The sequence below is a fragment of the Mytilus edulis genome, chromosome 2 (genome assembly GCF_963676685.1).
Source record: "Mytilus edulis chromosome 2, xbMytEdul2.2, whole genome shotgun sequence".
NCBI lineage: Eukaryota > Metazoa > Mollusca > Bivalvia > Mytilida > Mytilidae > Mytilus > Mytilus edulis.
This window is the reverse complement of record NC_092345.1, coordinates 60,373,932-60,401,227: the sequence shown is the minus strand read 5'-3', so window position 1 is coordinate 60,401,227 and position 27,296 is coordinate 60,373,932. Positions and strand designations below refer to the sequence as shown.

The 27,296-nt window shown below is 31.1% G+C and overlaps 1 protein-coding gene across 2 annotated transcripts in view; it reads right to left on the bottom strand.

Moving 5' to 3' along the window:
• Nucleotides 1-444: 444 nt before the first annotated feature.
• The window catches only part of LOC139512567 (uncharacterized), a 136,027-nt gene continuing 109,175 nt past the window's right edge, over nt 445-27,296 (bottom strand). For both annotated transcript variants that reach the window (XM_071300287.1, XM_071300286.1), the window contains exons 7-18: nt 26,312-26,410; nt 24,019-24,114; nt 23,225-23,323; nt 21,804-21,890; nt 12,948-13,072; nt 9,009-9,210; nt 8,176-8,292; nt 7,647-7,801; nt 5,196-5,318; nt 4,535-4,649; nt 2,747-2,840; nt 445-1,114 (exon numbers count right to left, since the gene is read on the bottom strand). In XM_071300287.1, the coding sequence (XP_071156388.1) occupies nt 967-1,114; nt 2,747-2,840; nt 4,535-4,649; nt 5,196-5,318; nt 7,647-7,801; nt 8,176-8,292; nt 9,009-9,210; nt 12,948-13,072; nt 21,804-21,890; nt 23,225-23,323; nt 24,019-24,114; nt 26,312-26,410 (1,460 nt within the window). In that variant the 3' untranslated portion in view covers nt 445-966. The remainder of the gene's footprint in view (nt 1,115-2,746; nt 2,841-4,534; nt 4,650-5,195; nt 5,319-7,646; nt 7,802-8,175; nt 8,293-9,008; nt 9,211-12,947; nt 13,073-21,803; nt 21,891-23,224; nt 23,324-24,018; nt 24,115-26,311; nt 26,411-27,296) is intronic.

The following is a 27,296-nucleotide window of genomic DNA, read 5'->3' as shown; positions in this document are numbered from 1 at the left end:
AAATAACATTTTCTGTATTTCAATTTCAAAATCTGTTTCTATATTATTTAACCTAATAGTATGCCTTATTTTTTCATGTTATAATTATTCTATATTTTTAAAATTTCAAAATGTTGGTACATGTGGTATGAGTTGGAAGAACCATGTGTACACCGATAAATAACTCTAGAATTAATTTATTTGTTCTGAGATTGTTCCTTGCATTATTTCAATGAGTAAAGAACATAAATTTGATTTAATCATTTTATGTGAAAAAAATTGTCATTTTTAAGATAAATAACAAAACAAAATTAATTTTAGTACTACTAAAAACCGATATTCAAAGACCTTACTACAGAGTTAAAAACAGGGCGTAGGACATTTGATCGGGAAAACAAATGCACATAGGGTCATTTGAGTGTTAACATCATTAAGCACCGGCTTTATCATCTTTATGCCAGTGCTTTGGGCTTTTTAAAAAAATAAATAAAGATGTTTTAAACTTCGAGCGATATAAACTCTTCATTTTATTAGTTAAATTCTGCTTGAATTCCTACTTGCTTCTCCCCGTGGTGAGCAGGAATAACAGATTGTATTTGGCGAACGGATCAAAAATTGTCTTGCTCAAATGTCTTACTTTTATTTTTATTTTGACTCAAATGTCTAATACTTAGGCGCTCAATCGTCTTTTTTTTATCGCTGAAATTGTCGTCCATTGCCGGGTAAAACCGAACAACAATTTCCAGAATTTACATGTACGAGATTAAAATTATGATTTTTTTTTAAAATAATATGAACGTTTTATGAAATGACAGAATTAGTTTCCAAATACATCATAAAAGTAAAAGTGCAAATTCTTTACAAAGCTGAAACAAAAGCTGAATTTGAAAATATAAAAAAAACCGTTGCTGGTTTAATTGTCTAATCATGGAATCTGTTGTTTGATATCAAGCACTTGATATACAATTATCTATTGGCCGAAAATGATCACTTCTCGTTTGATTTGTAGTACATGTAATAATCGTCGTCACCAGTTTCTTCTGTGAAAAGTTTGGTCAATTCCTCCTTGATTTGTTCAAATCCTGAACGTTTACGTGGATCATAGTGCCAACACTTCAGCATGATTTTGTAAAATCTATAGAAAAATATTTTATAATGAAGGTTAATAGTCAAGTTGTCATCTACTCCGTAGTTCTGGTACCAAAAGTATACAATCACAAAGACTAATTAGATCAGTATCAAATCAAGCTTTTCTCTAAGATATCCAAAGGCGTAAGGCCGATTTCTCTTCAAATGGAAGTTTTTAACGACCTTGACTGGCTATACAGCCCTAAGCTTGCACGATCGGTGATTTCTCTTGAAACTAGTTCTTACCAGTGTGCACAATACATGTAATGTTTACTTTAATTAAGGTTGTAACCCTGTAATTGCTTAGTTCATTTCATCAAGTTTTATACATACAAAGATAGCTCTAATCATCTGTTTTATGAACGAGAAGGTATGATGAAGCAATTTGTAAGCCCTTTCATTAAAAAATCCTAAGTATTTTAAAATTATATAATAATATGTTCATAAGTCGTACAATTTTTTCTTACGTTTGTCACTAGAGCCCCTAAAAACTCTTGTATTTTGCGTATAACAGCTTTACCTTATGAAATATTTTGCAAAATATGTATTTAACTAGGTTGTCAATCGGTGTAAAATATCTGTTCAGCTAAGATATTGCCTACTATATGTATATATATATTGTAAATGAATTTATAATGTGATATCACATGTGTTCATTCTACATCCAATGATCTGTAGGTTATATATTAAACTGCTCATTCACAATTAGATAAACATACTTTTACAAGACTTTAATAAATTATCTAATTTTGACATTTCAGGGCCCAAATAATGGTTCTTATAACACCGCCTCCTTTTGAGTATTTAACCCTAATATTTCTAAGGACATCGTTAGCCAAAAACCGTAAAGCATGTATTTTCTTTGTGCTACAAATTCAATCCACAAGGTTCAATCCACCACTTTCTATATATAAGTAAATGCCTGTAAAAAGTCAGGAAAATGACAGTTGTAATCCATTCGTTTGATGTGTTTTGAGCTTTTGATTTTGCCATTTGATGAGGGACTTTCTTTTTTGAATTTTCCTCGGAGTTTTGTGATTCTACTTTTTATTTTGGTAATAGATGGTCTACAATACAAAATTTTACAACACGTGTGTAATTTTCCATCAAAATGCTTTTAACAACAACATATAGTGCTGAAAAAGATGTTTTTTTGGGGTATGGTATCATGATGTAGACTTCTAAAAATTAAATGTCCATTATGATTTGACAACTTATAGATTTTGTGCCTGTGAATAAACTCGTCATAGATACAAGGACTGAAATTTTGTATATGCACCAGACGCGCGTTTTGTCTACAAAAGTGAAACAAATACAGGGGAAATTGGTGTTACTCAGTTTGTTTATGCCAGCCTGCGGAGTAAAGGAGAACTATTTCTTTCTTATCTTCGCGTCGGTACATTTATCCTACCGCTAGAACGTCCTTATGTTTGTCTCTTAATGCATTAATGAGCAATAAGTGTTTGTTTTAGATTGAATATTTTGGTCAAGGTATTCTAACATCCAGTTGTGGTCACATCACATTCACACTTAGTTATCATATTTTATGATGTGAACTCTTTATATAATTTGCCAAATTAGAGTAAAAGTATGTATAACTTTTTTACAAATTGAAAATAAAATATATTATAATACATACACGTCATCACATAGCTCTGGTTTCTTCATTTTAGTGCCACGCTTAACCACACTTAATACGTCTGTGTTTTTTATACCTGGATATGGTGTTTCACCTATAGAAAGTAAAACATCGTTTTTACACTGTACATACAAAATATGAAAAAGAATAGAAATGAGTTTAGTTTAAAAAAAAAACCACAATACAATGTTGGATATGATGACAATTTATTATGATCTTATAACTTTTTAATTTCAGGTGAGGAGTTGTTCAATTCATCTTCATGGTAAAATCAAGACTTGCGTAATGAAATCTTATTTATTTTTTTAAATTGCAAAAGTATTTTTGACGAACTTTTAATAATTTTGCAATTTCATGGGTTTTTCGTATGAAATTATTATCATGTATTGGGTGTTAACAGCAGGTACTTTTGTATGAACAAATCTGAGGTATATATAGAAATATTTTCAAATGTTCCGGAGACATGTTTACATCTTTCTTCGTTCTAATTTCAGATCTGCACACATATGAAAAAGGTTTTAAGTCAATCCAAACTACAGGCTAGAAAAAAGTAAAATCATAAAAATACTCCGAGGAAAATTCAAAAAGGAAAGTCTATAATTAAATGGCAAAATCAAACGCTCAAACACAGCGCACGAATAGATAAGAACTGTCATATTCCTGGCTTGGTACAATCCTGTTCTTATGTAAAAAAAGGTTTTAAAGTTAGTTAAACATCTCTTGTATGACAGTCGCATCAAATTTCATTATATTGTGTGAAAAAAACAAACAGACACAATAAGCAAAAATGTCACAAGTAGGGGCATAGCAGCCAACATTATATCATAATCTTAACCACAATAAAAACAAACAAATATGTAACAAAGAAACACAAAATGACATATACTAGACTAATCAATTAACAAAAATTAAAGACAAGAATACTAAAGTACACAAATTTACTTTAGTATAATAACACAATGACGGGATGTATAAGTACAGAGTCACGTCATGTATGTACCATAGAAACAAAAAAGGCATTTTGACAAAGTACATAAGCAATCATGAAAGACAAGAATAAAAAAATGTTGTATAAGTTCACAATAACGGGATGTAAAAGTACAGGGCCACGTCATATGTATAAAAGAAACATCATAAGGTATACAGACAAACCACATTAGTGAAAATAAAAGTCAAGAATACGAGAATTATCATAGAACAATAACACAATGACGGGATGTACAAGTACCGAGCCATATCAAATATATATCAATAAAGACAGACTAAACAGTAAAAGTAATAACCACAAAGACAGATTAAAGAACACTTTATAACACAATATTATTTAGATTATAAACAACGTCAGTACCAATAATCTCTCATACTTCAAGACCATTGTGTATTATTTGAGAAGTTGAAACAGAATATTTATCAACAAGTTCTTGGTACCATCCGATGAATATTTATAGAAAAATGACGAGACGTTCTTTGACATATTCCTGGTTTATCAACTTTTTGCTCAGACACTGGTGACGATTTACAAAGTCTGAGTAGGAGCTGCAAGCTCTTGAATACCGAAAAATACGTCTTTTAAATTGAATTGTAAGTTCGAAGTATCTACTTAAAATATCTCATATATATGCGTTTTCTATAAATATTTTTTGTGTTTGTTTGCAAAACTGTTTTTTTACAGCATACATTTTACCGAGGACAGCCTGCAACATTATTTTTGTCTTTCAGTGTAATCATTTTGTTATTATTTCTAAACTAAATTCTGAATCTTTAAAAGATGAATCTATAGGGTTTTACCAAGCGAAAATATTTCCCACATAACGATTCCATATGACCACACGTCACTCAACTCATTTGCATATTTAGTTGTTTTCATACATTCTGGAGCCATCCATTTGATTGGAATTCTCTCCTACAAAAAATGTTTGTAAAGTATATAGTATAGTAGGAAATAAACCATCACCAATGACATATGTAATAGCAATAGAAACTTTTTTGTTTCTCTGACAACTTTTTTATGTTCATCTTTATTGTTTGTCTTTTTGTCTCCAGTGAGTCTCAAATTCATTCATTTGAAAAACTAGTTGTTATATAGTCATCCGAAACCCCGTGAAACCTGTATGTTAACTGACATCTAGTTGGTATTTAGTGTTTCTTTCTTTTGTGTTGTCTCATTGAGGTACAAATACATTTTAACGACAGTCTCTTATAATTCATTCAAAATTAGCATGAATATTTACTCAGGTACAGGTACATATAATGTAAATATATCTCTCTGGTTTACTAAATATCCCCCTTCCTCAATCCCCTCCCCAAAAAAGACCCCCAATATAGAACAGATTTTTGTATGCTTTGTGTGAACGGTTAAAATGTTAGATAATCATATTTGCAACTACGACATCTGAAAAGATCTGATACTAAAATAGATTTAATCTCCAAGCATTAAAATTATATTTACAGATTTTCTGGTGTCTCCGGTTTCGGTTTTAATTGCTTCCGGATCCGGGCCGAATCCTGTGATTTTTGGAATATACTGATCGTTGAGTAACACATTTCGTGCTGCTAACCGCCTATGTACCACCTACAACAATAATCAATTCGTTTTTTTATAAGTAATAAAAAGGAACCACGTAAAACGATTGTAAAATTGTTAAAAAAAGAGGTACGACATAATTCTATTTATTCCACACTAAGGCCATTTTCTGAAATTCCTAGAATCTTTACTAAAGTTAAAAGAATTATAGAATGATACACGTTTGTAACATAACATTCAGGCGTATTTCGGAGTTCCATATTGTAGTTTTGAGCTATAGTGTTGGTAGCAACTACATATATATTTTGTTTTTACGATATAGATTAATTTATTCCGCTGAATGAATAATTTCAATGCAAAATTTTACAAAACGTGTAAAATTTGCCTTATAATTGCTCAACATAGCAATATGGGGCGCTGAATAAAACTTTTATTCATTAATGATATGTCAAATCATCAATTTGTTTTAAGAGTATCAAACTTGTGCCTTAATATTCGAAAAAATTGTGTAACAAATATATGCAGTACAATGTATGATTATCATTTACACAATTATCAAAAATAGTCAAAATGACAAGGATTCAAGACTGGCCTTCAACAATGAGTAAAGCTCAGATGGTTTAAAACACATTTCTAAATTTTATGTGACAAAAACAATCGAAATATGCCCTTAACTTTACACAAGGAAAAATACAGTTTACATTTTGATGACCATCATGTGCTACCTTTCGAGAAACCATTTCAAAGAAAGATTTCGTCAAAAGCAAAATCAATGATTATAGATTATCGTTGATCATCTCAACGAGATTGATTTTCTCGCTTGAGCCGGGACGGCGAAAGCGAGAAAAGTAATCGACTTGAGATGACCAATGATAATCTGTTTATCGCTATTTTAACTATGACGACGTTGTCAAATTCATGTCAATTTCATTAGCAACGCCACGTGCCTCCTTAGTTTCTAGCGATAATTTTCAATCTCAAGCAAGTAGCATGATATAAAAAAATTATCACAAAAAAAGATCAAAGGAAAAATGCACAAAATAGCGATAATATTGCGTATTTGACGTTATATATCATTATATTTTATTCATATCAAAATTGTAAAGAAATTATTATGAATAGTTTAACAATTTTTTAAAGTGACAAGCAATACGAAACGCAGATAAGGTAATTGGAAACAACTTGTAGTAGTAGTAGTTTGATCTCGGATGAAGAGGGTTATTGGCATTCATACGAGATCCTCTTTTGTTCATAGCACAATTTAAATCCTTCACCTTGCATTCGAAATGCTGAACGAAACATAACATCAATCAAAAGGCATAACTACAAACAAAATAGACTCATTGACTCAATAAGGTTTAGCTAGCTTTAAAACCAGGTTTAATCCACCATTGTCTGCATAAACAAATACCATGCCAAGTCAGGAATATGACAGCTGTTATCAAATCGTTTGATGTGTTTGAACTTTTGATTTTGCCATTTGATTTGTGACTTTCCGTTTTGATTTTTCCTCGGAGTGGTTTTACTTTTTATTTCCATTATCTAAATTAACGGAACAAGATACCATACGTGACAGATATATAAATAATAAAAAAACATGACTTTTTAGTAAAATTAATTGTATACATATGCAAAATCTAGCTCTTTTGAATTGTAGTTATGTTGTACTCATCCCTGAGTAATTGTTTACAAAGACAAGCAGACAATACTTTATATATGACTGCAAGTGAAGAGCGATTAATACTTTAAAACTTGTCCTGTTTAAATAATTTTCATATCTGTTATCATGGTTATACCATCTAAGTATTATATTGACTTATACTCCGTAGTTTAATTAACCCAATTGAATGGAATAACTATTTTATATATTTCGATTTGAGCGTCACTGATGAGTCTTATGTAGACGAAACGCGCGTCTGGCGTACTAAATTATAATCCTGGTACTTTTGATAACTATTTAAACCACTGGGTCGATGCCACTGCTGGTGGACGTTTCGTCCCCGAGGGTATCACCAGCCCAGTAGTCAACATTTCGGTGTTGACATGAATATCAATAATGTGGTCATTTTTATAAAGGAGTAGGTTTACAAAACTTTGAATTTTTCGAAAAACTAAGGATTTTCTTATTCCAGGCATAGATTACCTTAGCCGTATTTGGCACAACTTTTTGGAATTTTGGATCCTCAATGCTCTTCAACTTTGTACATGTTTGGCTTTATCAATATTTCGATTTGAGTGTCACTGATGAGTCTTATGTAGACGAAACCCGCGTCTGGCGTACTGAATTATAATCCTGGTACTTTTGATAACTATTATGGTTCAGCAGTAAATTGAAAAAAAAATCTGTTTTCTTTAAGATCTGCGAGATATTCTCACCTGCTGAGAGGATAAATAATCCATTCCTTCACAAATAGCAAGTGTCATTCGAAACAATCTTTCCTCTAAATCCACAGTGACGTTTGATCTGACGGACTCTAGAAACTCCTTCAGAACTCCTTTAGGACAATATTCTAAAATCATGATAGGACCACCTACAAAACAGAAATTGTGTCAAGTTTCTCATGTGTATGTGCTTCTCTCAAATTATTTGTGGTGCGCTGATCGGCTTCGTAGTACAATACATATAACACTATCACAAGCGATAGTTCTTTTTCTACAAACTTATGTATGCGTAAGCCAATCAGTATTTCCTCGTCAATAACATTAAAAGAAAGAAGAGTTAATCAAATCACATTAATTAATCAAACATAAACATAATGTTTGATTTTGATGTTCCTTAATGTTATGTGCATATTAAGAATGCATGGAGTGCACCTTCAGAAAAGTTATTCGGAATCGAATGACGTATGTACCTCAATTGATAGCATACCTGTTTATATCATTCCATTATCACGTCTATACTCACGAATATCATCGTTAACAGATCCAATAAAATCCAAGATATTTTTGTGATGTCCAATTTTTGTCCCATAAAAGTTGATCTTCCCTTTCATCTTAATAACATTATCTTCATTCTGATCATCTTCAAGAAGAGAAATAAATGTGCAACTAAGTCCAATGTTTCAAAACAAAACAATATCACTCAATGCAATCATCAAACATGACAGAATTATCTATTGTGGTGCAAATATTCACATATATGTTTTATATATAAATCATTTTTGGCGCCATTTAAAGCTTATTTTTTACGTGAGCCAAGGCTTTTGGTTGAAGGCCGTACTTTGACATATGATGGTTTTCTTTTACAAATTGCGACTTGGATTGAGAGTTGTCTCATTGGCATTCATACCTTTTTTTTCATCAAGCAAAACAATATTTTGTTAACTTCCACTGTTATCTTAGTAATACATTCAAACGAAACCATCATTTTGGCCGAAGTATACTATTGGGAAATCTATAGAATTGGAAACTTAAAAAAAAAAAAAAAAAAAATAAAAAAATTTAAATAAACTAACACTTAACGATTAACATTATACGTTTTTATTATTTGAAAGATGATTGTCGATGGTGGATCTTTTATAGTTACTGTTTAATTTATTTAGATATTACATACGTATGTTGATATTTGTCATTAATCTTTTGACAAAGACTGTATACATTGCCTCCTAAATTCTTCTAAATAAATCGTCTATGGTGCCATTTGAATGTTGTAATTTCTAACTTCTTGAATGGTTATGTATTTGCCAAAGTGGAAGATTTTATATAATTTACAAAATAAGTTATCTTCTTCAACGATACCTTTTAAAGTTTTTGCAACAACTTTTCTGACATCCTGGTGGTTAAAGTATTGAGCCAAATAAATTATGGCGAATCGTCCACGTGCAAGTTCTGTTTCTAAAGATAAATCTTGTCTTGAGATCGTCCATGTATCTCGTCCTTGTGTTTCCATTGCACCGTAAAAATATATATCATCATCGTTATTCGACATCTGGGCTCGGTTCTAATATAAAATTTGAAACAGAAATAAAAGTTTGGTTTACATGTATAATGTTCTAATTACACTCTCCATAATATATATTTTTTGAAAATATTATCCTTCATAATGTATTTCTTGTTTTCAATGATGATTTTTTATATTTGAATTTTTAGAAAGTTCAGAGATCTTCACTACAATTGATAAATAAACTCATCATAGTAACCAGGATTAAATGTTGTATTTACGCCAGATGCGCGTTTCGTCTATAAAAGACTCATCAGTGACGCTCGAATTCAAAAAAGTTAAATCATCCTCATATTCATTCTTCGGTATGTAAACTTTAGAATTTTCTTTTATAAAAAAATGCATTATTTCATTTAAACTCTGTCAAATAGCAAGCTGAATGGACATTACAAACAATATTAAGCATCTTTTGACCTTGTCATTTGATCATATGTATTATCTAATATCTATGAGTGTAATTAAAAGCGTATTTAACTGTCTATGGAATGGGGAAAATGTAAATGATATTGATATAAAATTCAAAAACGCCAAAAAAAAATAATCAAGGAATAGGGAAAGATCTTATCTTATTGTATTTATACATTTTGTATAAATTTACTGCAATGGATATGTAAAATATATTATTTTTCTTATTTGTTCTTTTATAATAATTAAGTAAAAACCAATAAAATACCCTAAACGACTTATAAAATAAATGTATATAAAAGTGGACGAACGCACATTAATTCAATCTCTATAATAGATAACCACAACCAGTCAATATACTAATAAAAACGAAGATGAAATCGACAGCAAGGAGTTGTCTCTAAGAAATACTTTAAGTTGGTTTTAGTTCTGTTCATTATTTCAGACTTTGATAAGTATTTTATTATTAAAAGATATATTATTGAAAATCAAAAATATGCACATCACATTTGGTAAATCCAGGTTCATGTAATATATCGTTTATGAAACGTTTACAAACTGAACACTTCTTTTATATGTAGATTTATTTACTTAGAGGAATTTCAACGATATTTCAAAACGTTTAAATAGGAATAGCAAAATGGTCTTAATAAATAGCCACATTCATAAACAATTCATAATTTAAAAATAATAAGATGTGGTATGATTGCCAATGAGACAATCATATACCAGAGACAATTAAAACTAAAAGAAGTCAACTACTATAGGTTATCGTATGGACTTCAACAATAGACAAACCTCATACCGCATAACTATAGGTTATCGTATGGACTTCAACAATAGACAAACCTCATACCGCATAGTCAGCTAGAAAAGATCCCGAAATTTAAAATGTAAATCAATTTTCAAACCAGAAAACGAACGGTCTAGTCTATTTACAAATAACTCTAATTAATGGGACAGATACATGTATAATGTGGCGGATATAATAGATATCAGAAGATGTCATTTGACTTGCTGGCTTAACTTGACAGTGGTGTAAAAGTACAACAAAACACAGACGATAAATACCATGTGCAAAAGGCATATTATATGAGAGTACTTGCAGTTATTGAAAGTTAGTTCAATGCCAATTACGAATCATGAAAAGTCGTGTGTATTTTATAACAATCGGAAACATTCAATATCCAACAGATATATTTTAAAGACGTCTCTACAACGTTTCCTTAAAAAAGTTTCTTTTTGAAATGTTGAGTTGCGCAATTATTGCATCCTTGGAACCGAATTGATTTATTTTTCATTTCTTAAAGAAGTACCTATGTCACGCTTCAATTCCTAACACCTAGGAGTATGGAGCCACAAGTTTGAAAATGTATTTTGAAATTTGACTTTTTTTGTTCAGAAATATTCAAGAGTGTAATGTTACTTTTTGTAAGAAAAAAATATTTGGGTGTTAAAACGTGGACTCAAGTAGATTTTGTACGAAGCTTTTACAACCCTATACATTTGCTAGGAACATAAAACGACGATTCCTATCAACTTTTTCTTTTTCTTTTTCACCTGTGCACTTTATTGTGGAAGCTCGTGTTATCATGAATGTTACATTTCATTTTGAAATGAAAGTTAATTCTAGAATGACGCGATGTGCTGGTAGCCTATCACATTAATGTATAGTAATGAAACATACATGTAATATAAGTATACTAAATTGGTACCGGGCACTAGATAAATAGGCATCTGATGTTCGAGGGAAGATTGAAATCAAGCAATCTATATATGTATTGGTTCTTTTTTTGCTTTTATCTATTACTTAAAACCCATATTACACCTTAATCTATAACGACTGGGAGTGCAGAGCAACCTGTTTGAACACGTATTTTAAAATTGACAAGTGTTTTAGAAATATAATTGCAATAAATACCGGGTACATTGTACTAAATGAATAGGCATCTTCTTATATCTATCTGATGTTCGATGGAAGAATCAAATCGAGAGGTCTATTCATTTTTTTTACATAAATAAGGCCGTTAGTTTTCTCGTTTGAATTGTTTTACATTGTCTTATTGGGGCCTTTTATAGCTGACTATGCGGTATGGGTTTTGCTTATTGTTGAAGGCCGTACGGTGACCTATAGTTGTTAATGTCAGTGTCATTTTGGTCTTTTGTGGATAGTTGTCTCATTGGCAATCATACCACATCTTCTTTTTTATATATAGGTTATTTTGTTTGCTTTTATCTCGTATTTAAAGTCTTAACAAATTTTAAAGACAGACACTTAAGGTAGCACAATACAAAGATTTTATAGTCCCAAGTTTTAAAATGCTGTAACTTTCCTAATAATGCTTGAAAATTTATAAAAGTGGTAGTTTTGGATAGCTAACAGATTACTCTTTCAAATTAATGAAAAGATAGTATTATGCACCAATTATGTAACCAATTATAATGTTAACTGTGTCTAAAATATTTTGCACCAAATTCCCACTTTCGAATGAAATTAGCTTCTGCATAGGTATCCCTAGAGGGTTGATTTTATTATATGTTGTTCCTATGGCCATTATCTACAAAAGGGTGTCTCAGATTTCAGATAGAATGTATAGAACAAATTTTACACTTAATCAAATATTATCCGCTTTTATGTGGTTAGGATGTTTACACTAATTAGATATTTATAAGTGAATGGAATATCATAAGGACAATTTGAGACACCCTTTTGAAGCCCATGATGTGTTGATTAAGATTTCGTTAAAATTTTCTGTATAGTTAAAGAAATGTTAGAGCTAAATTCATCCAAGTGAACTGACCCGGATGTTGCCACTAATTACATAATAATTGATTACATAATGATTGCATAATAAAAATATTGCAACCATTTAAAAGATCAATCTTTTATCTATCTATATATACCTCTTTTATTATTTTCTATGCATTCATAAGAAAGTTACAGCATTTTAAAGGTTAGTGATTGGAAGTAAAACAATTGTTGTATTGTGCTACCTTAAAGCAGTGATACCGAGATCAATGAACCGATTAAATTGATCATAAAACGAATCCTGACAATTCCACTTTCGTTTATATTTTTCTTATGCTCTTGAAATTTTACTGGAATACTGGTATTCATTTTTAACGTTCTCACGTCAATTCTACACTAAATGTTTTCTATTGCATTTGTTCACTTGATTACAAAGTTTCATTGTTAGGTAATTTACAAATTATCAGAAACAGACACCCACCTCATTGCCAACAAAATAGTGCTATCAATTAACTGGTATTAATAATTTGATTTATATATTACTGGTACCAGTTAACTTTACTTTCCAATAAAGTATATTTACATTTCCACTGGCTGGTTCAGTTACTCTGATGGTATTTCTAATTGTTCGTATGCCAGATTGTAATCTTCTGGTTCTCCAAAGAAACATGAATACAGCAACCATAATAATTATCAGTAAACAGAAACCTGAAATTATATTGAAATAAGTACAAATATCACAATATTTATCAAATTTCCAAAAGGTTATTTTCTTCCTAAATTGTAAACTAAAGTTTTGTATGTAGATACATTTGGTGTACATAAACTCATCATAGATACCAGAATTTAAATTTTGTATTTCCGCCATACGGGTGTTTCGTCTACAAAAGACTCATCAGTGGCACTCGAATCCCAAAAATGTTAAAAGCGTCAAATAAACTACGAAGTTGAAAAGCAATAAGGTCAAAAATTCCTTAAAGTTTTGCAAAATATATAGGTCATTTAAATTCCCCCTCCCCAAAAAAAATAAAACAAAAAATTGGAAGTTAAATGGAGGCAATAAAAGTGTTTGGAATTGCGGAACCATTTTACAAACAAAAAATTGTCCCGGCGAAGTCGTGTTTGATAATAGTAACCCGCAAAATAAAATCAAAACGGAAAGTGTGATTTATCATATTTCAAATATATATGCCAACAATAGTGGCATCGAGTGGAAACGGCTTTTTAAATCATTTCATAACGTTTTTGGTTATTTTACAGACGATAGTGTAGACCATTACAATATTTTGGTAGGGGATTTTAACTGTACTCTTGACAGAACAATTGATAGAAATCCCTCTCATAATCGTGATGACATTGGTACAAAAGAATTACTTTATTTATTGTCACAATATGATCTAACAGACATTTGGAGAGACAGATATCCAAAAGATAAACGGTATACGTTTCAGAAAGGAAATTCGAAGTCTAGAATAGACTATATCTTTTGTGATAAAAATCTGTCAAATAAAGTTTACAATGTTGGTATCGCGCTTTGTCCTTTTAGCGATTATGATCTTGTGTCATTCAAAATAAAACTTGATGAAATCCAAAGAGGTCCGGGTATATGGATAAGGAATATAAATACAATCAAAAGTGAAGAATATAAAAATGCATTTAAAATTGGTGGGAAACCTGGAAAAATTAAAAAAGTAGGTTCGAAAAAATTCAAGATTGGTGGGATGTAACAAATAAAGGCAACAGTAGTATACCGCTGTTCAAAACTCATAAATCCATGGACAAAAAACAAAATCGGGATAACAAACTAAAACCGAGGGAAACGCATTAAATATAAGAGGAGAACAACGACATAACACTAAAATGTAACACACATAGACAAAATCCCACGAGAATAACAAATATAACATATATATATAACATCAAAACCAAATACATGAATCGCAATGTGAATTTACACTCAAAAATAAGAGAAAACAAACGACACAACGTTATAATGTAATACACACAGAAACGAACTATAATATAACAATGACCATATTCCTGACTTGGTACAGGGCATTTTTAAAGGAAAAAATGGTGGGTTGAACCTGGTTTTGTGGCATGCCAAACCTCGCACTTTTATGGCCATGTGAAATATAACATCAAAATGACAACACAGGACTACAATATAAATAAATTGGAGAACACAATTGACAAAGAATCACATGAACAACAGCCAACAAAAGGCAACAAGTTCAAAATTTTAATACGCCAGAAGTGTATTTTGTCCACACAAGACCTATGTGTGACGCACAGATACAAAAGTTTGAAAGCCGAAACGAGTACAAAGTTGAACAGCATCGAGGACCAAAAGATCAAAAAGGTTGTGCCAAAAACGGCAAGGGTTTTCTGTTAAGTTACCAGAAAATCCCTATAATTTAGAGTAATTTATACTTTTGCAAACAGTAAATTTAATAAAATGAATATACAAAAGATGTACATGATAAAGCTGAAGTATTAACTAATTACAGGAAACAACTGAAATACATTTACATAACCAGACATTTGAAACACAAAAGTAGACACATCCGAATACGTTTAAACCTCTACGCCAAGTGACGTCCTATTTGAAACTGAAAAATGACGAAAAAATGACGTCATTTGAATTAGTAAAACAGAGCATAAAAATGAAAAATGACGTCACATAAGAATGAATAAGATAGAATTAGGACTAATTTAAGATTATATATTTGAACCAAATACTGATATTGCATTTAATAACAAAGCACATTTTAATTCTTATTAATATAAAACTGAGGTAGCAATTAACTATATTATAAAACTATGTCAGTGGCCATATATATATGGCGTATAAAATTATAATCCTGGTACTTCTGATAACTATTGTTATGAATCCAACCTCAAACGTAAAATATCGTACTGATTACTTTGAACGAAATCAAATCCGATAAATGAAGGCGACGACTAACTCTCTCTACCATAACACATAAATACAACAGAAAAGACGTCAACACATCCGACAAAACCCGATGAGAACCACAAATACAACATTAAACATTTAAACTAAATACATGAATTTGGGATGGATAAGTACCGTACCACGTCTTATAGTAATGCGAGTTCACATTCGGCAAAACAGTCACAATCGGGAATAAGTCACGTTTGGTAATTAAAAGATTAGACGACATTATGACAAAACACAATCTACCATGTGGTAAAAATGTCCTTAGCTAGTTTGGTCAACGAAACATCGTATGGATCCACCAAATCGTGATGGTGTCCATAAAATTTACGGAGTGTCAATTTTAATCTGTCCTCCTCATAACTTTGTTGGAGCAGTTTCTGCGTAAGGAGCACACTCCTGTATATGAAGTCCGTATAGTGTGAACAAGCACGAGAATAACGTATCAATTGTGATATGTAAACACCATACGAAGGGGCAGAGGGTATGTTACTGCTGAGAAATGGGAAATTGATAATTGGGAAGTTGAAATCGTCCCGTTTATCATAGATTTTCGTGTGAAGTCGTCCATCTACGTCAATATTGAGGAAAAGATCAAGGTATGAAGCAGTCCTTCTAGTATCAGTGGTATCCTTAATTTCAAGTTCACTTGGATATATGAGATGTAAGTATTGGCTGAAATATGGGTTATTCAATGATAGAACATCATCAATATATCGGAAAGTAAAATTAAAGAATTTCGCAAGGTGCTTTTTCTTTTTGTCTTTTATAAGGTTCTGAATGAATTCTGCTTCATACGAGTACAAAAACAAATCAGCCAGCAGGGGTGCACAATTAGTACCCATTGGAATACCGACTGTCTGTTGAAATATAAATCCTCCAAACTCAACAAATATATTGTCGATCAAAAAGTCCAGCATTTTGATAATATCATCTTCTGTATATTTTTTGGGAGATTCAGTGTGATTTTTCACAAAATATGAATTATTGTAACCCAAAACAAGAAATTTGTATCTACGATTTCCATTTTTATAGAAAAAGCTCTGTTTTATGAGATGGTGTAGTCGATCTTTCAACTGAGCATGGGGAATAGTAGTATATAGCGTAGAAAAATCAAAAGTTTTTATGTTGCTGCAAAATTGCAAAGATTGTGATTGAAGGTTAAGCAGTAGATCTTTCGAATTTTTGAGAATCCACATCTGGTTTACACCACTGGTAGAATATATCTCCTCACAATATTTTTGAAGCCCATCTTTAACTGTCGAAAGAATAGTAGTCAGTACCTTAGAAAGATGTTTGGTTGAACATTTTGAAGACCCAGCTATGTATCGTTCTTTATATGGAGTTTTGTGTAATTATAAAAATTATAAAAACAAAATCACAAATAAAAAAGTTAACAATGGAAGTAAGTAAAATATTTAACAAAAATTCTCAAAAAAGTTATATATCAACCTTGAAAAGAAATTAGAAAAGCTCAAATTAAATAGTTCTACGTCTAGGGAGGTTAAAATGAGATATCCGAAATAGAATCACTAATTAAAAATTACTATGAGAACAAATCAGAGGCGTCTAAAATAAGGACGCGTGTAAAATGGGCGGAAGAAGGGAGGAAATCGTCGAGCTACTTTTTCAATCTTGAAAAGCAAAACGGAAAAAAAATAAATTATGGAGTCGAATAAAAACAGATAATGGGCATTATAAAAACAATATAGACGAAATACTAAATGAACAAGTTAAATTCTACTCAAATTTTTTTAGCTCCGAGGAATGGAATTTGGAAAGTGCTAAAGATTTTACCAGTCACATCGAAAGTCTAAACGATGACGACAAAACAATACTTGACCGTGATATTACCGCGGAGGAAATAATGAAAGTTCTAAAAATTATAAAAACAAATAAACCCCCATGGGAGAACGGGATCCTATCTGAATTTTATTTAATATTTTGAAATATCATACAAGAATATTGTACGTTATTGCAAGAAATATTTAATGAAAAAACATTGTCGGACTCGCATTATAAAGGAGTTTTAAAATTATTATTTAAGGGAGGGGAATGGGAAAATATACAAAACTGGCGCCCTCTTACACTACTGAATTGCGAATATAAAATTATAGCTAAAATACTAGCAGAAAGAATAGTCCTTCCTAAGCTTTTACATCCCGACCAAAAAGGGTTTGTCTGGGTCGATGCCACTGCTGGTAGAGATTTATTTCTCCGAGGGTATCACAAGCCCAGTAGTCAGCACTTTTTGTGCTGACATGAATTATCATTGATATTGTTGTATTTATAAATTAACTGTTAACAAAATTTGGAATTTTTTGAAAAAATAAGGCTTTTCAACCTCAGGCATTGATTACCATAGCTGTATTTGGCAACACTTTTAGGAATTTTGGATCTCAATGCTCTTCAACTTTGTACTTTATTTGGCTTTTTAAACTTTCTTGAATTCGAGCGTCACTGAGGACTCTTTTGTAGAAGAAACGCGCGTCTGGCGTATATACAAAATTTAGTCTGGTATCTATGATGAGTTTATTTATTGTAAAAGGCAGACATATAACGGAAGCGAATAGAATGATACAGAATATCATAAAATATATTGATGATGAAGAGGATATAATTGTCTTTTTAGATCAACAAAAGGCCTTTGATAGGATGGAATGGGGATGGCTAGACTTCGTAATGAAGGAATTTAAATTTGGGGACAATTTTCGTGCTTGTGTTCAAATGCTATTAAAACGAGCAAAGACGTGTATTAAAACAAATGGCTACGTCTCAAAATATTTTTCAATTTCTACATCAGCCAGGCAGGGGTGTCCTATAGCCCCCTATTTATATATATTACAGGCAAAACCCTTGGCCTGTGTAATAAGGGCAGACAAAGACGTTCAAGGCATTATATTACCCGGGGAAGAAATTGGGGAGCGAGTAGAAACCAAATTAAATATGTTTGCAGACGACACGCAATTATTTAATAAAAATGAAAGTTCTGTAAAAAAATCTTTTGAAATATTAGACAAATATGAAAAGGCATCGGTTTCTAAAATTTATTACGAAAAGACTTAGGGAATAAATATTGGCGCAAATAAACGCAGACGACCTACTTTTAAAAAGATAAGCTGGACAACAGATAACATAAAAACACTAGGTACATATATATTCACCATGGTTATAACATTTACAATGACAAAATTTGGAAATCAATATTAGAAAAAGTACAAAATTATGTACACGTCTGGAAAAGTCGAAAATTTACTTACTCTGGAAAAGTCCTTATTGTTAAAAATTCTATTATATCAGTGTGTGGTTATGAGTTAGAAATAAGAGGTATACCCGAAAAATACAAAAAAAGAATTGAATAAGATAATATGGAATTCTATTTGGGACGGGAAAGTGAATCAAGTAGACCGGAAGGTTTGTTGTTTACATGTTAAAAAGGGGGCATGGGGATGGTAAATTTAGATAGTTGGATAGAAAGGAAATATATCAAATCTTTATATTCGATATTACATAAGCGATTATCTAGTTGGAATGCAAGGGTTAAAAAATGTGAAAAGAAATTTGAGGATGAACTTTTTCTGTGTAAATGTTCTGACCTTTCAGGTTTTGAGATAAAAAACCTACTACATTATTACAAAAGCGCTTTACAATCGTGGTAAAAATTGACAAAGATCAATTAGGGTATATTTAACGAAATGGAAGTAAAGAAACAGCGATTATTTGAAAACTCAAATATTTTATATCAGGGCAAATCTTTATTTTATTCTTCCTTTTCAAAAAGTCAGATCAAAACTATTGGTGATATATGGGACGATAATACCAAAGATTTTAAATCGTGCAATGAAATATATAGACAATTAATAGATAAACGTAATTGTATTCGGAATATTCACGAATTAAAAGTTTCATACCACAAACATTCATGCAGATTTAAAAAAAAATAACGATGATCAAACTGCTTTAAAAAGCAACAAAATCAAAATTTCTGAAAACCTTGAATTTTTAAATCCAGATAATAAAATCATTAAAATCAAGGATTTGACATTAAAATATCTTCAATTAAACATTAACATAACTGAGACCCCTAAGTGTCAAACAAAATCGGAAAATTTGTATAGCGAGTATATAAATTGGGAACAAATTTGGCTAAATCTAAGTAAATCTAATATTACTAGAAAAGTTAAAGAATTTCAATGGAAATGTATACACAGGATTAAATATACAGAAAACAGACTGCAAATAATGCATATGTCAAATGAAAAATGTTTATGTGATGAAATTAATAATATTGAAACTCCTGAACATTTATTTCATCAATGTAACAATGTTAAACCATTGATAGAAACGGTTGTTAGAAATTTATTTTTTGTTTGTAACCTTATAAGCGACGAGGTTCTCGTTGAAAAAGATATTTCATTAGGAATTTGTACAGAGAATTTGAATAATACCATTGTTAATGCAATAATACTTTATTTCAAATGGGCTATTTGGAAAATACGTAATAATTGCAAATTCGATAAAATTAAACTGAATGTGCAGTCTATACAGGCTTTGCTAAAACTGCACATGAAAAACGAATTAAAACTTCTTCTTTTTACGCTCGGATATAAAGTATATATGCAAAACGAAACATTAAACTTTTTATCGAAAAAATATAGGAAGATGTACTTGGTTCTATTGCTCTATAGTTCAAACTATAACTTATTAACACAATCAAATTTTAAAATTTTTCCAGTTTAAATCAACACATGTTTGCTCAGTGAACCAGATATACGATAGTAATTGTATACAGTGATGTTTATCAGGTGTGAAAATCAATTGTATTGGTTATTAAAATATAATTATGTATGTAAAACTATCGTATAAACTCATTTGATATTTTCCCTGGTCAAGTGAGGCTGTTAAAATACAGGGGCCCCTAAGTATGCGACCTGTGCTACTTAGGTATTTACAGATCAGGAAATGATTGTATAAAATATTTGTTATCGTGGAAAAAAATCAAAAAAATCAAAAAAACAAAATCATCATTGAATTTAAATTGAATTGAAGTCAGGGCTTGTAATCGTGCGAACTATATTCAAATATGCGATGCAATTTATCTGTTGTTCTCTTCCCTTTAGAATTTTTGTATCATTTTGAAGAAACTTAGAATTATACAATAAAATTTAAAAACAAATATATATGCAATCCACAAAAGATAAATAGTCGGTACCTTAAGACTTGAAACTAAATGATGTCGATTAGCATCCTGTTTGGTAATACATGACAGAACTTGTGTTGCTCTTCAAGTCATTGGACTCTACGTGTTTGCAACATTTTGCTTCGAGCAAATCGGAGTAGAAAATGATATTACAGTGCGCATATATAAATCAAAGACAAATATTTTATAAATTTCGTTCGTCCGAAGCAATTTTTCACAATAACCTTCATCAATAACGCTCAAACCTTAATATTCGAAAGCCATGACTCTATATATCAAAACATGTAATAAGGAGCTTTTTGACTAAACGGAAAGTTTGCCTGAGGAGGTGGATTCTTAGTTTTACGAATAATTTTGAACTCTATCAACCTTTATATTTTTATGAATAGTCTGTTATAAGTCATATACGGTTTTTATAAGGTAACTTATTAAATAAAGATTGTATTGAAGTATTGTATAGATAAAGGCAACAGTAGTATACCGCTGTTCGAAAGTCATAAATCGATTTTGAGAGAAAACAAATCCGGGTTGCAAACTAAAATTGAGGGAAACACATCAAACATAAGAGGAAAACAACGAAACAACATCAACACTTAAGTGCAACAAAAAACTAAACGACAATGCAACAAACACGAACTATAAGGTAACAATTTTCATTTTCCTGACTTGGTGCAGGTATAAACAAACTCTTCCTTAGTTGTGGTTATGTTGGTACACGCCCAATATGTCCTTTTGTTATATGATTAACTAGACGGTCTAATATCAACGAGATTTGTAATAGTTTTGATAATTCTATATCAAATCGAACAAAATAAAATATGCTAGGCTATTTTAATCATATTCCGATATGTGCCCTTAAATTCTATATCCGAAATGAATATTCAATAGGGACAGTTAAACAACTGATCTCAACTGCATTTGTATAAAAAGATTGAATCTTATAAAGCTTTTTATCATTAGAAATCACCGAAATCTTTTATCTTTTTTACATGAAAATGTTAAAACTTATTGTAATATGTCTTTCAAAAACGTTAGGTGATGACCTTAAAAACAAAATCAATTTGAAAAAAAAACATTATAAGGTTTCACAAATTTTAGAGCTAGAATAAAGCCATTGTTGTGATTTGTTTTTAAGATGTCCATTTTCTTTTGTTCTCTTCACATTTGGTTTTACAATCAATTTGCACTCTGTTGCCGCTGAGGTTTTTTCTAATTAACACTGTAAACACATGCCAACTGATACTTGACACTATCGTCGATTTACATGGCAAACTTACTTGTAACTATTGCAATGAAAAGGTTCTTGGAAAGCCCTGCTATTACATTCACGTGTGTTTCAGTATACACAGGAGCATATTGCGACACTAAAATTGTAAAAAAAGGAAATATATATATATGCTACAGTTCGAATGTTTGACATTTTTTTCTTGTAAAGGTTTAATTAAATACTATTGACAATGTAGCTGTTGTTTTCTACTCAAATGTTTATGAGTACCGGCAGATTTTTTTCAAGTTTTAATAAAATGTTTTATTAGTATTATAGTCTCATGTGCATCCTTCTCAAAACTATCAAGGATTCACATTAACAGTGGTTTAATGTTCATGACCTTTCATTTACAGTTGTGAACCGTCCTGACGTAAGTTAGGTTCACCCGACAGACATTCATATTTTGTAGGTTTCAAATATTCCAATAGCATTTTGAACAAAAAATATCAAAAATTAGCTTATAATCTTAAAATATGTAAGTGATCCACAGTTTGATAGCAAAGTCCAGCTGCTATTCACTTGTTTGTAGTGCTGTTATAGATTTCAATTAATGTTATCTTTATATACAACTGGCAAATGTTTAATAACCTTATAGGTACCTGTTTCAATGTTCAAGATATTGACATTTGAAGCTTATTCAGAGATGCATGAGACCAAACTATAATTTTCTTTGATCTTAATCGAGTAGTTGGCTGCAAAATTAACTCTTCATATTTGAGAATGATATATGTTCCTAGTTAGCAGACTGTACATATCTTGGTGAATCAATTAAAAGTTTACAACATGATAGTACATGTACATTTGGATTAAATTCGTTATAAAAGAGGGGCAAAAGATAACAGAAGGACATTCAAACTCATAGATAAAAAATGAATTGACAACAACATGACTAAAAAAGAAAAAGACAAAACAGACAAATGATAGTAAACAAAACACAGCATAGAAAAAAAAGTAAGACTAAGAAACACGAACCCCACTAAAAGGGGTTGATTTCAAGTGCTACATTAGGGTAAGTAGATCCTGCTACACATGTGGCAATTATCACAACACGTATGGGATAACACATCGTTCTCTTATTCTATAACGTGACATCTGTATTGGCTGGCCGTTGTAATCATACTGACAACATTTGTACACACCAAAAATAACTCAACAAAAAAAAAAGAAAAAAGAAACAGCAATGAAATAACTGCTGTCATTTAACCTCTTTGCCAAAAAAATTAAAGAGATTGATAGATAGTAAAATTGTTTATCTACAGCACCTCGGAGGCAACACATTCATGGCGTGATATTTTTCATCTTATTTTAACATGTTATTTTTTGCCATTATATGCAATGACATGTATAGATGTCGAATATTTTCTAATTAAAACACTACATCGTCTTCAGGTTTAAAGCTGAAAATTTTCTGTGCGTGCTGTTAATACTTACAATCCACTTCACACAAGCCTCCACTAAATCCATTTTCGCATACACATGTGTCAGGTTCAGTACAAGTTCCATTGTTTTTACACTTAGGATTACAGACAGCTACAGATAGACATAATCTTACACAAAAATGTCAAAATGAAAACAGTAATAGATGCGCTACGTCTTAAATATATTGAAGTCTTTTTATAATTTCATTGAAAGGCTTTTGAAATTATCAAATATTAAATTAATGTGTCTACATCCTAAATAGGAAGTCAAAGCATAGACTGGTATAGGAAAATAACAAACAAATCATTAAGATAAACAAATGAAATAAGATGCCACAATGCTATTAGGTATCAACAAACCTGTGAAAATTTCAACGAAATCGGACATGTCGGATACAAACGAATTATTATCATCTATCTAGTATTAAAAAGTTACAATTGATTAATTTTAAATGACAGTGAAAAGTAAGATAGATATATAAATACAACGATATTGATTTTAATATGTAATTGCCGTTACATCTTTTATCATTGTTTATCAATTCCGAATTTCTATGTTTTGTACACTAATAAGATCTGGGCATTACACACATTGTCAGATATATGCAATTGGGACTTGTGTTAAAAACAAAAAGGAAACAAATCGGAGAGAAAAAAAGTAATAATACATATTTCAAATAATTATGGGTAACGTTTCAGCTTTATAGTATTGTTTTCCGTCAACAAGTGTTACCAAGTGTTCAAGGCTAGAAATGAAATTGTGCAATCAGAACTTATTTTTCGAACAAACATGTATAATTTACTTACGAATCGTACAAATATTTCCTTCATAACCGTCGAGACATCTGCATTTGTTCGTATCGTAGCATGTTCCATTGTTCATGCATCCTGGACTACATGTCACTAAGTCATGAAAAAAAAAAAATAGAAAATATATTTTCTTATCCCAAAAATACATTTACCATAGCCGTATTTGCCACAACTTTTTGAAATTTTGGGTCCTCAGTGCTCGTCAACTTTGTACTTGTTTGGCTTTATAACTTTTTTGGTCTGAGCGTCACTGATGAGTCTTATGTAGACGAAACGCGCGTCTGGCGTATTGAATTATAATCCTCGTACCTTTGATAACTATTAACTTATGAAGTCCTATATATTTGATATGTATCTCGCGGTACAATTTGAATTTACGTTGCAAATTGTAAATACAGCTGTTTCACAAACCATAATTCTTTATGGGAGAAATTTAATATTCATAGATGTTTGTTTTTGTTTACTAACCAGTTTCCAGATATGATGTCAATGCTTCATATCTTAAAGACACAACCTGATAATGTTACTAATATGAATACTCATGGATAGTGGACAAATTAAGTTTTGAAGAGACCCCAGCGTGAACAGAGGAGTTGTACAGATGTAGTATCAGTTTGAATTCTTGTAAGGTAGAGGTATATGAAGTTAAAATATGCCGCACATCCCTATATTTTTTGACTGTTGATAAAATTATAGAAAGAATAGTGCATAAATAAAGGCAACAGTAGTATACCGCTGTTCAAAACTCATAAATCCATGGACAAAAAACAAAATCGGGGTAACAAACTAAAACCGAGGGAAACGCATTAATTATAAGAGGAGAACAACGACACAACACCGAAACGCAACACACACACACACAGAAACGGACCAAGCAACAGACAAAACACCACGAGAATAACAAATATAACATCAAAACCAAATACATGAATTTGGGATAGACAAGTACCGTGCCACGTCTTATCTCAAAAATAATAGAAAACACAAACGACTCAACGTTAAAATGCAACACACACAGAAACGAACAATATTATAACAATGGCCATCTTCCTGACTTGGTACAGGACACTTTAAAAGGGGAATAAAAGTGGTGGGTTGAACCTGGTTTTATGGCATGCCAAACCTCGCACTTTAATGGCAAAGTTAAATATAACATTGAAATGACAACATAATATTACAGGACTACAATACAAATAAAAAGGAGACCATATTAGACAAAGAAAACTTTCCAGTCTAAAATAGGTTATTTTACGAAACTTCATGGTAAAAGTGTGATCATTTAGGCAATAAAAAAATCATATGGTAAATTGCATTGTCTATTTTACAGAAGTGCATCCTATTGTGTATGTTGAACAAAACAAGAGTTTCTTATGCAATAAACTCAAATATCAAATTTTATATATATTTCATGAAGATTGAGAATATCATTGACCTTAAATATAATGACTCAGCAAACATTAACATTTACGTTGTTAGGAAGTGCACAAATCTATTCTTTGCAGTCATGAAGAAATGCATAGAACCTTGATGAACAATGTTGGTAAAGGTTTTTTTTCTGTCGAAAACCCACAAGAAAACTGCAACACTTGATTGTGCTTTTTTGTGACTGCGTCATAAAAAAGGACGAGATGTAGATACCTCTTGAAAGTAACAAAAATGTGTTCTATCCTTCATATACACTAAATATTCCGTACTCGCAGAACATGAGAATTATTTAGCATATTTAAGGCCCGAGTGGCAAAAACAACAGAAAAAACGCTTACCTCTGGACTGGGTCATAAAACAATTAATTTAACATGTAAGGGACGACATAAAAAAATCAAGGAAGGATAAAAAACTTAATTCAAATAGTTTAAGGGTGGGGATAAAAATTGCTGCAAGTTATGTTTATCCAAAATTGATTTCACATATATCAATATTAGTCAATTTTTCCCAAATTAAGTTAAGAAGCAAAACAGTCGCATTCGAGAATAAGTCACGTTCGGTAATTAAAAGATCACACGATGTAGTGACAAACCACAATGTAACATGTGGTAAACATGTCCTTAGTTAGTTTGAACAAAGACACATCGTTTGGATCAACCAATTCGTGATGGTGTCATTTTTTAATCTGTCCTCCTCATAACTTTGGTAGAGCAGTTTTTGCGTTAGGAGCATATGGGTTATTCAATAATAGGACATCGTCAATATATCGGAAAGTAATATTATAGAATTTCGCAAGGTGCTTCTTCTTTTTATCTTTTAGAAAGTTCTGAATGAATTCTGCTTAAACATTGTTATTCTAACTTACCTTTAGTTTCACAAAGTGATCCTGCAAATCCTCCTGGACATCGACATAATCCTCGAGCAATGCAAATTCCACCATTTTTGCAGCCAGGTGGACAAAAATCTAAAGAAACATGATTATATAGTTAGATTTCTCTCAACTTAGAGTTGAGCTCCCGTCTTTCAAAAAACAGACAAATTTCACATTATGGTATACAATTGATAAAGTACACCAAAAATAATTTCATAATTGAAACTATGAAAATATGAAGGTATCTGTTTTACTAGCTAATAATTTTTTTTTCTCTTTTAGATGAAATTATTGCCAATCTCTTTCCATAAAAAAAAACTATCGCCGGGGGCACACACGCAAGTTAATGGTTTAGATAGATTATTCTTTTATTTTTCGGTGGGTTTATTTTCGGCGGAATTTATGTTTATGCACAAAAAAGGTCCAAATGTATTTCACCTAAAATTTACAGTTTTGTGAAAATTTGTCTTTAATTTAGAAATTTACATATATTTCGAAGTTATTTAATTGGAGTAAAAACACATATACATGTACATGTATAAGATGTATAAAACTTAAAAATATGTACCTTCATTAAACTTTTAAAACCCAAAGGAACGGATGTAAAAACATTCAAATGTACCAACTTGGCAATTTTTTTTTAACCTCCTGTACTAAAGAATTTAATTTCTATATATGAATTTCAATCGGATGACACTCTGATTTAATTAATGGGATTTTTAGGTAAACTGCGGTCGTCTTAATTCAAAAAATGAGAAATACCCATAGGACACAGCAAGCTATAACAGCACTACCATGAAAATGTAAAACAGTCTTAACTACTAGTACTTGGGTCCAGAACATGCGGAATGACTGCCGGTTAAACACATTTGCGTGCGCCAAACCTTCTGCTTATCTAGAAGAGTGGTGTTGCATCACATCATAAAAACAAACTGTAAAAATCAGTTGCAAAATCATGACTTATCAGATCTACATAGTT